At 45.9% G+C, this 10,777-nt stretch overlaps 1 protein-coding gene across 2 annotated transcripts in view; it reads left to right on the forward strand.

Moving 5' to 3' along the window:
• Nucleotides 1–10,572, forward strand: part of LOC311137305 (breast cancer anti-estrogen resistance protein 1-like) — a 67,777-nt gene extending 57,205 nt beyond the window's left edge. For both annotated transcript variants that reach the window (XM_084171728.1, XM_084171729.1), the window contains exons 4-7: nucleotides 1,856–1,960; nucleotides 2,266–3,489; nucleotides 4,648–4,731; nucleotides 4,931–10,572. In XM_084171728.1, coding sequence (XP_084027854.1) covers nucleotides 1,856–1,960; nucleotides 2,266–3,489; nucleotides 4,648–4,731; nucleotides 4,931–5,443 — 1,926 coding nt within the window. In that variant the 3' untranslated portion in view covers nucleotides 5,444–10,572. The remainder of the gene's footprint in view (nucleotides 1–1,855; nucleotides 1,961–2,265; nucleotides 3,490–4,647; nucleotides 4,732–4,930) is intronic.
• Nucleotides 10,573–10,777: the final 205 nt, after the last annotated feature.

The raw sequence follows: 10,777 nt of genomic DNA on the forward strand, positions 1-10,777 counted from the left end.
GTGGATTTATTATTCATACTGTAGTCCCTCTTGCCTCCTCTCTCTGTCAGTCTCATCCTCCAAAGGCCTGGAGAACAGATTGTATTTTACAGAATTATAATTGTTAATCTGCTTGTTTGGGGACAGCCGCATTTCGAGTGATGGGAGTGCAATTTGCTGTGTGTTAATAGGGGTACAGGAGTGGATGGAGAAGTTGGCTTGTCAGTCTGCTGCTGTTTGCCGTCAGGTTGTAGAGAAACAGGGATGAAGTTGAGTCTTAGATACCACATACAATATTCCTCCTCAGGTGCAACACTTATTGACACCCAGCCTGCAGATAATCCTTCCTCAGCATCATAAACTTTAGAGAGGGTCCCTTGTCAGACCCTGGCAGTAGATTGGGTTGTGTGTTTGCGAGTGTCACACATGGAGCGTCATTCTGATGTTTATGATCAACAAAGTACTGTTTAATACAGCCATTAACCTAAAAGATGTAGCATTAAACTGCCCTCTAAAACTCATTACCAAGCTCATTGACTTGGTGAACTACCATCACCTATATAGTTGTGAAATAGTCTATTAATCAAAAGCTGTAAAAGTAGTGTGCAGAGCACAACAACAGACCCTTCACGGGCTGGAGAGAGACAGACGGAGACTTTGGCTGCTGCATGGCGGTATGTTCTAAAAGTTTACTCACACAAGACTGACAGCAAAGTTAATTCTCTCGCCGCTGCTCCAGGCTCAAGTGCATTGTGGGATTGAATTTGACGGTGCTTTAGAAAAGAGGAGGTTAGGCAATAGGCATCCTCTCAAAAACATTCTGTAGCATTGTTGCAGTAATATCACATTGTTTTGAATGTTGCATTTTGTGGGCATCACACACATATCCTTATGGTTTTCATATGTCATACAGTGGCGAGAGCAGGCACAACTGACCAGTAGCACCGAGGTTTTATGAGAGCAGAGTTAGCATTGAGGTTAAGGTCTCTGCTGTATACGAGATTTTCTCCAGCTGTTTCCAACTTTAATCATGCTCCAGTCAGTCCAGCTCCCTGTGTGTGTGTCAGGGCCAGTCCCAGATAGGATGTGTATCCTCTGTGTAGGAGTGGGAGAGAGGGTCCCCTATCGCGTGTATCAACGCCATCACTAACCCCCTCTCAGCCTGCAGCCTTAATAATGCCTCTGTTTGTCCCCCCCCCCCCCCCCCCCCCCCACCCCCCCCTTCCTTAACATTATGCACCCTAACTAATGAGAAGAGGAGAGAGGAAAAAAGAAAGCATACAAAAAATGGTAGGAAGGCAGCGGAGAAGAGAGGAGCCCCAGAGAGAGGAGAGATTAGAGGACAAAGTGGGCAAAGTCCCTCCCACCTTCTCCACATTCAACTGGATTAAACCAACAGGCTCTCAGAAACTTGATTTAATTAGTCCCTCCCTTTTTTAGTATGCTCCTCAATGGAGTCTGCTGCAGCTGTAATTGAGCTCTTATTCCTGATTGCGTATTTATGTAATAATAATAATTTGGTGGATGCTTATATAAGTGTGTATTAATACACATATGTGAATTGGAAATGTGTTTTCTGCATATCCCAACTCCCTCTGAGACACCCTCAGAAAGTGGGGTCACGGCCAGCGTCTGCCATTATCAACGGTGACCTTGGAGCAATTAGGGTTAAGTGCCTTGCTCAAGGGCACATCAACAGATGTTTCACCTTGTCGGCTCAGGCATTTGAACTACCAACCTTTCAGTTACTGGCCCAACGCGCTAACCGCTAGGCTACCTGCCGCCCCATGTGTGTCTGTATGTGTGTCTGTAAATGTATCTTTATTGCTTGGGGTGTGGGTGTTTTATCTCATTGTACCTTTTATCTTCCTCCCAGGTGTATGACACGCCCCCCATGGTGGTGAAAGGCCCCCCCAGTGGCCAAGACATCTATGACACGCCCCCAAGTGTGGACAAGAGCCAGATGTTCTCCCAGCAAACGGTGAGAGGCTGCTGCTGCTGCACCAATAGGGTGTCCTCTCTGTCTGTTATTGTAGTAGAGGAGGGAGACAGTGGTAGACTCATCAATCCCTGTGTACTTTACCACCTGTCCTTGTTTGCTGGATATGTGGTGCCTTAAAGTAACCATCCCTCCTCCTTATCATGAGTCAGAATGTGTGTTTTAAATCATTATGAAATCCTATGGCAGTGAGAGTCAGTGTGTGTGCTTCACGTCATTATGAAGTCATATGGCAGTGAGAGTCACTACAGTATGTGTGTTTGACGTTGCCTCTGTCTTCCTCCCAGGTGTACGACTTCCCCCCCTCCGTCAGTAAGGATGTTCCAGACGCTCCTATCAGGGAGGAGACCTATGATGTTCCCCCCCACTTCGCCAAGCTGAAGAGTCTGGAGAGCCAGAACCAGGGCTATCTGATCCCCGGGGGGCCTGAGCCCCCCATCCCTGAAGACGTGTACGATGTCCCTCCCCCTCCCCTCACCGGCAAGTGCCACCCAGACGCCCACCACGCCCCACTGGGCCAGGAGATCTACGACATCCCCGCCAGTCTGAGGAAGGGTGGACCCCACAACCCCCAGGATGTGTACGATTTCCCGCGCGAGCGGCCTGCGTGCGAGGACTCCATCTATGACGTCCCCCCTCAGGTGGTGAGAGACGCGGGTGCCACAGAGGAGCTGACGGTCAGCTTCAAACGACTGTCTGCCTCCAGCACGGGCAGTACCCGCAGCAACCTGTCCACCTCCTCTCTGGACATGGTGCCAGTCAGGGAGTCGGCAGTGCCCGGCCAGGCCGGCCTGGGGAAACTGTTGATCCTAGACCTGGAGCAGGCCATGGAGCGCCTCTCCCAACTGCAGCAGGAGGTGGAGGGCTCCGTCTCCCTCCTCATGTCCTTCATTAGTGGGAACTGGCGCAGCCCCACCCAGATGGAGGCCAACCTCCCAGCCATCAGGCAGGCGGTGGACAGGATGAGGGCGGCCGTCAGGGACCTGCTGGAGTTTGCACGGGGGGCCGTGGCCAACTCTGCCCAGGCCACTGACCGCACGTTGCAGGCCAAGCTGGGCAAGCAGGTGCAGAAGATGGAGGAAGCCTTCCATAGCCTGGTCAAGTACAGCCAGGCTCTGGATGCTGTGGCCTGGGCCCCCTCTGCTCTGATGGCACCCTCAGCGGGCAGTGGTGGGGATGACCTGGACCGGCTGGTCATGTGTGCCCGGGGCGTGCCCGACGACACCAAACAGCTGGCCTCCTTTCTCCATGGCAATGCCTCGCTGCTCTTTAAAAGGACAAACAAGCAGCAGCAGCTTCCTCTGCCCCCTGTCCCCCACACTGCTGACCTCATGGGTCAGATGACCAACAACAACATCTCAGCTTATCAGACAGGAGATGGCAGGGCCAACATCCAGTCCCGGCCCCTGCCGCCCCCGCCCAAGTTCACGTCCGAGGAGGAGACCCCTGACCGGCCGTACGAGACCACAGAGGAGGGCTGGATGGAGGACTATGACTATGTGCATTTACAGGTAAAACCTCCTCATATGAAAGAACAAAACAGATCATCACACATGCATTTACATCCTTAATTATCAGTCGAGAATAAGCACTGGTACTCTCATAACAGTATGGTGGTTTGGCGCAATCAGCAGCACTCTACATTAACCCATGGATTATGTTAAGCCATAGTGTCTATAATGATACGTTATTACAGTATTTCAGATGAGAGAGAAGATAGAGATGATGATACACCTGGAGTCTATCTCCATACAACAGCCAGTAGATTGATCAATTGCCCATACAAGGCTTCGCCATGTGGGATACACATACTCCCCCAACACACTGCTTCAGGTGTCATCATCAGTCACCATTACTGCATGTGCAGGCCTGTTTTTTTTTACATTTTTTATTTTTTACATTTTTTAGTCATTTAGCAGACGCTCTTATCCAGAGCAACTTACAGTTAGTGAATACATATATTTTTTTTTATACTGGCCCCCCGTGGGAATCAAACCCACAACCCTGGCGCTGCAAACGCCATGCTCTATCAACTGAGCTACATCCCTGCCGGCCATTCCCTCCCCTACCCTGGACGACGCTGGGCCAATTGTGCGCCACCCATGAGTCTCCCGGTTGCGGCCGGCTGCGACAGAGCCTGGATTCGAACCAGGATCTCTAGTGGCACAGTTAGCACTGCGATGCAGTGCCTTAGACCACTGCGCCACTCAGGAGGCGTTTTTTTTTTTTTCTCTACATACCCATCATACATCATCGCTTTCGCTGTCCATTGCTACTGTTGTATCCCTCATGTGCAGCAGTATTGTTGTTGTGAAAATGCAAGGAGAACAGATGATGTTAAGATGATATGATCTTATTTAAAATACAGTTATATCTTAAATATGTTTCAGTGCTTTATGTGTGTTTGGTACACTAACATACAAACCTTGATGTCATGTGTCACTTTGTGGCAGAGCTGCAGTCTGGTCTGGTGTGGTGTGATATGAGCTCATACTGCCCTCTGCTGATTAGGAGAATTATCACGTGGTCTCAGACATTATTTTATATGGGTAATCCTCCCTTGAGCCAGTTGAATTAAAATTCCATCCCAGCATTGGCTTAGTGTGTTTGTGTCTATGTGCTTGGAGCAGTAAATAAGATACATTTTCTTTCTGTCATTTGATTTCCAGGGTAAGGAAGAGTTTGAGAAGAATCAGAGGCAATTATTAGAGAAAGGGACCAGACAAAACAAAACCACACTGGAACGGCAGCAGGTGAGGACCTGTGGGTCTATCAGTCAGTGAGAGTGGATTTGTATCTGATTCATTAATAAGGGAGTGTTTGAAAGAACATTATGAATGACTGTGCTGTTACATTGGTGTCTTAGAGGTTGAGGGTTCAGTCAGTACATATGGGATGTTTACAGATCAGGCGGGTATTTATTTACTCTCTCTGTGTTCCCATCTACTGCAGCTGAAACAGTTTGAGCAACTGGAGCAGGAAGTCAGCCGGCCAATCAACAATGACATCTCAGGCTGGACCCCGCCTCCCCACTATCCGGCGGCCCAGCGGAGCAAGCTGAGCATGGGCGACCGGCAGCTGCTGCTCTTCTACTCGGAGCAGTGTGAGGCAAACGTCACCACCCTCACCAACGCCATCGACGCCTTCTACTCCTCCATCAACAACAACCAGCCGCCCAAGATCTTTGTGGCTCACAGCAAATTTGTCATCCTCAGCGCACACAAGCTGGTGTTCATCGGGGACACGCTCTCTCGGCAGGCCAAGTCCCTGGAGGTGCGGGCGCATGTGGCCCAGCACAGTAATGCTCTGTGTGACAAACTCAAGGACATCGTGGTGAGCACCAAGACTGCAGCGCTGCAGTACCCTTCCCCTGGTGCTGCACGAGACATGACGGAGAGGGTTCGGGAGCTGGCCGGCTGTACACAGCAGTTCCGCATGGCTCTGGGCCAGCTGGTGGCCATGTGAACCTTCGGTCCTGAGACACTGACATGGGGAGTCCACACTGGGACACACAGCACCCACCTACCCAGTGGGCCACTATCACAGACACATGGACCCTTCATCCTCCTCTTGTGCTTTTAATTTTTTTTAAAGGACAACTATCTGACTGGGCTGGGCCATTGGTTGTAAATTAATCATTGTAAATATTTAAGTTACTATTAGCCAGAAAAAAAGTGAAAGAAAATGTACTTCCACTATATATATGTTTTTGAGACCTTATGGAAAAAATGCAACATTATGTAGTTTTTAGGCAATGTCCATTATTATTATTGCTATACTATAATTATTGCTCTGATTATTATAATTGTTATCATTATTGTTATAATGCGTTGATTAAGGATGTTTAAATTTCAAACAAAATGTATGTCGTACTTAATGCTGTTTTTCATCCCAGATTATCAATATTGGTGGATTTTGTAAAAGTAATGTACTTAGGTGAGGTGGAGGATATGTTGACAGAAAATTAATAGCTTTCCTTAGAGCAGTGAAAGGAGGCTGGGTGTCTTGTTGTGATTGCAAGGCATTCTGGGTAGGGGCTGGGAGGGAGAGGTTTCCCTGACAGACAGTTAATAACGTTCTCACTGCTGTCATGGGACAGGTTTCATTAGAGTAGCTCTACATGCTAATTAAAATGTCCCAATTAGAATACTGTATTTTAATACCATCTCTTCCTTTGAGATTGAAGGAAGAATGAAAAGAACAAATCTGATTTGGAGAAAATAATTATGAATTTACTTTTTTAATGGTCAGCATTTCTACTTCCCTCGTTCTTCAAAAGCACAAAGCTTTATCCATCTGTCTGCTGCCACTAGAGTGCAAGGATTCACCACACTCTCCCAGACTCGCCTAGTCCTGCATGCTCTGTGGTCTAAAGGGTTGGTTTGGACTCCTGTGACTCTATTCTAGAAGTCTCCTGTTCTAGAAGTCTCCTGTCTTCCATACCAGGCTCTCTGCTCATCTCCCAGAGGTGGAACTCTGCCTCTCCTCCCCCTAGCACTTCCTGGACAGCATCGCTGCACCCTGCAGGCCAGGGGAACCCATCATGGTTTGGTGTACTGTTTGTGGGGTTATACAGTGCCTTCGGAAAGTATTCAGATCCCTTGACGTTTTCCACATTTTGCTACGTTACAGCCTTATTCAAATTTATTTTATTTTTTTAATCCTCAGCAATCTACACACAATACCCCATAATGACAAAGCAAAATATTTTTGCAAATGTATAAATAAATAAAGATACGTATTTACATAAGTATTCAGACCCTTTGCTATGAGACTCGAAATTGAGCTCAGGTGCATCCTGTTTCCATTGAGCATCATTGACATGTTTCTACAACTTGATTGGAGTCCACCTGTGGTAAATTCAATTGATTGGACATGATTTTGAAAGGCACACACCTGTCTATATAAGGTCCCACAGTTGACAGTGCATGTCAGAGAAAAAACCAAGCCATGAGGTGGAAGGAATTGTCCGTAGAGCTCCGAGACAGGATTGTGTCGAGGCTCGGATATGGGGAAGGGTACCAAAAAATGTCTGTAGCATTGAAGTTCCCCAAGAACACAGTGGCCTCCATCATTCTTAAATGGAAGAAGTTTGGAACCACCAAGACTCTTCCTAGAGCTGGCCGCCCAGCCAAACTGACCAATCGTGGGAGAAGGGCCTTGGTCAGGGAGGTGACCAAGAACCTGATGGTCACTCTGACAGAGCTCTAGAGTTTGTCTGTGGAGATAGGAGAACCTTCCAGAAGTACAACCATCTCTGCAGCACTCCACCAATCAGGCCTTTATGTTAGAGTGTCCAGACGGATGCCACTCCTCAGTAATGGCACATGACAGCCCGCTTGGAGTTTGCCAAAAGGCACCTAAAGACTCTCAGACCATGAGAAACAAGATTCTCTGGTCTGATGAAACTAAGATTAAACTCTTTGGCCTGAATGCCAAGCGTCACGTCTGGAGGAAACCTGGCACCATCCCTACGGTGAAGCATGGTGGTGGCAGCATCATGCTGTGGGGGTGTTTTTCAGCGGCAGGGACTGGGAGACTAGTCAGGATCGAGGCAAAGATGAACGGAGCATAGTACAGAGAGATCCTTGATGAAAACCTGCTCCAGAGTGCTCAGGACCTCAGACTGGGGCGAACGTTCACCTTCCAACAGGACAACAACCCTAAGCACACAGCCAAGACAACGCAGGAGTGGCTTCGGGACAAGTCTCTGAATGAGCCCGGACTTGAACCCGATCGAACATCTCTGGAGAGACCTGAATAGCTGTGCAGCAACACTCCCCATCCAACCTGACAGAGCTTTAGAGGATCTGCAGAGAAGAATGGGAGAAACTCCCCATATACAGGTGTGCCAAGCTTGTAGCGTCATACCCAAGAAGACTCAAGGCTGTAATTGCTGCCAAAGGTGCTTCAACAAAGTACTGAGTAGAGGGTCTGAATACTTATGTAAATGTCATTTCCGGGGGGGTTTTAAATATACATTTGCAAAAAAATCTAAAAACCTGTTTTTGCTTTGTCATTTTGGGGTATTGTGTGTAGATTGATGAGAAGAAAAAAAAACAATTTAATCAATTTTAGAATAAGGCTGTAACGTAACAAAATGTGGAAATAGTCAAGGGGTCTGAATACTTTCCGAAGGCACTGTAATAGGTGTGAAAAGTGCATTTGTTGTCATTAGCATGCACTCAACCCCCTTGTAAATTGATGAGTATATTAGAGTGGTTGTTTGTGACCTCCACCTCTGCATTTTACCAAATGGATGTACACACACGCATAAGATATTGATGGTAATGTCTGTTAGCCTAACACTAACCATTCTTGACACTATTTCTTTTTTTTTTTTTGTAATTTAGCAGACGCTCTTATCCAGAGCGACTTACAGTTAGTGCATACGTTATTATTATAATTTTTTTTATACTGGCCCCCCGTGGGAATCGAACCCACAATCCTGGCGTTGCAAACGCCATGCTCTACCAACATCCCTGCCAGCCATTCCCTCGACGACGCTGGGCCAATTGTGCGCCGCCCCATGGGTCTCCCGGTCGCGGCCGGCTACGACAGAGCCTGGATTTGAACCAGGATCTCTAGTGGCACAGCTAGCACTGCGATGCAGTGCCTTAGACCACTGCGCCACTCGGGAATCACATTGCATCAGCTGTATCATATTCACACTTCCAATAGCTGTACCAGAGGGATGTGAGTTAGCTTGGCCAGGGGGTGTGTTTTACTATTTCTCGAGTCCTGGAGAAATCTCCAAACAAAGCAGAGGAATCTGCTAACACTCTAGTTTCCATTGACCTGTTTTCTAAAACCTCACTGGTTGTATTCTAAGTATCAGATTATGTCAGAGGGCGTAGTTCAATGCAACATATTGTACTATAAAGCACTGCAACATGTTGTTGTGGATATAGTTGAAACCCCTATGAAGTAAAAATAATACATTGAAAACAAAGCTGACTGGTAATGTTATTCTGGTCTCAAATCTGTGTTTCAATATTTGAAATATATACAGGACCAGTCAAAGGTTTGGACACATACTCATTCAAGGGTTTTTCTTAATTTTTACTATTTTCTACATTGTAGAATAATAGTGAAGACATCAAAACTATGAAATAACACATATGGAATCATGTAGTAACCAAAAAAGTGTTAAACAAATCAAAATACTCTTGGAATTCTCTCAACCAGCTTCATGAGGAATGCTTTTCCAACAGTCTTGAATGAGTTCCCACATATGCTGAGCACTTGTTGGCTGCTCATCCCAAACCATCTCAATTTGGTTGAGGTCGGGTGATTGTGGAGGCAAGGTCATCTGATGCAGCACCCCATCACTCTCCTTCTTGGTCAAATAGCCCTTACACAGCCTGGAGGTGTGTTGGGTCATTGTCCTGTTTAAAAACAAATGATAGTCCCACTAAGTGCAAACCAGATGGGATGGCGTATCGCTGCAGAATGCTGTGGTAGCCATGCTGGTTAAGTGTGCCTTGAATTCTAAATAAATCCCAGACAGTGTCACCAGCAAAGCACCATCACACCTCCTCCTCCATGCTTCACGGTGGGAACCACACATGCGGAGATCATCCGTTCACCTACTCTGTGTCTCACAAAGACACCAAAAATCTCAAATTTGGACTCATCATACCAAAAGACAGATTTCCACCGGTTTAATGTCCATTGTGCATGTTTCTTGGCCCAAGCAAGTCTTCTTCTTATTGGTGTCCTTTAGTAGTGGTTTCTTTTCAGCAATTTGACCATGAAGGCCTGATGTTGAGATGTGTCTGTTACTTGAACTCTGTGAAGTATTTATTTGGGCTGCAATCTGAAGTGCAGTTAACTCTGATGAGCTTATCCTCTGCAACAGAGGTAACTTTGGGTCTTCCTTTCCTGTGGCGGTCCTCATTAGAGCCAGTTTCATCATAGCGCTTGATGATTTTTGCGACTGCACTTTCTAAGTAATGATGGACTGTCGTTTCTCTTTGCTTATTTGAGCTGTTCTTGCCATAATATGGACTTGGTCTTTTACCAAATAGGGCTATCTTCTATATACCACCCCTACCTTGTCACAACACAACTGATTGGCTCAAACACATTAAGAAGGAAAGAAATTCCACAAAATAACTTTTAAGAAGTCACACCTGTTAATTGAAATGCATTCCAGGTGACTACCTCATGAAGCTAGTTGAGAGAATGCCAAGAGTGTGCAAAGCTGTCATCAAGGCAAAGGGTAGCTACTTTGAAGAATCTAAAATATAAAACATATTTTGATTTGTTTAACACTTCTTTGGTTACTACATGATTCCATATGTGTTATTTCATAGTTTTGATGTCTTCACTATTATTCTACAATGTAGAAAATAGTAAAAATAAAGAAAAACCTTGGAATGAGTAGGTGTGTCCAAACTTTTGACTGGTACTGTATGTTAAGAACATTCTTCTGCTGTACATTGCATAACTGGAAAATATATGTTTAAAATATATTCTTTAAAAAATTTACTTCAAACCTACTCTCTCTTTAAGAAGTTATGTGCTGTGAGTGAAATTGCAAATACTAGAAATGATCGTAATTGTATAATTGGGAGATAATTGTACATCAGTTTAACTTCAGCACTAACACAAATTGCTGAGAGAGATCTGACCTCCTAGTCAAGGGAGGAACGCAATTCCCCTTTTATGCACTTTTGTCTATGCTATTCTGACCTTGAACTTAAAGAGTAACTTTTTTTAAATTGAAAACCAGATGTTTTTAGGCTTAGTTATAGTGAAACACGTCAATTCTGGTCTTCATTTTGACAGTTTGTT

Source organism: Coregonus lavaretus (genome assembly GCF_964263955.1).
Source record: "Coregonus lavaretus genome assembly, chromosome: 11".
Classification (NCBI taxonomy): Eukaryota; Metazoa; Chordata; class Actinopteri; order Salmoniformes; family Salmonidae; genus Coregonus; species Coregonus lavaretus.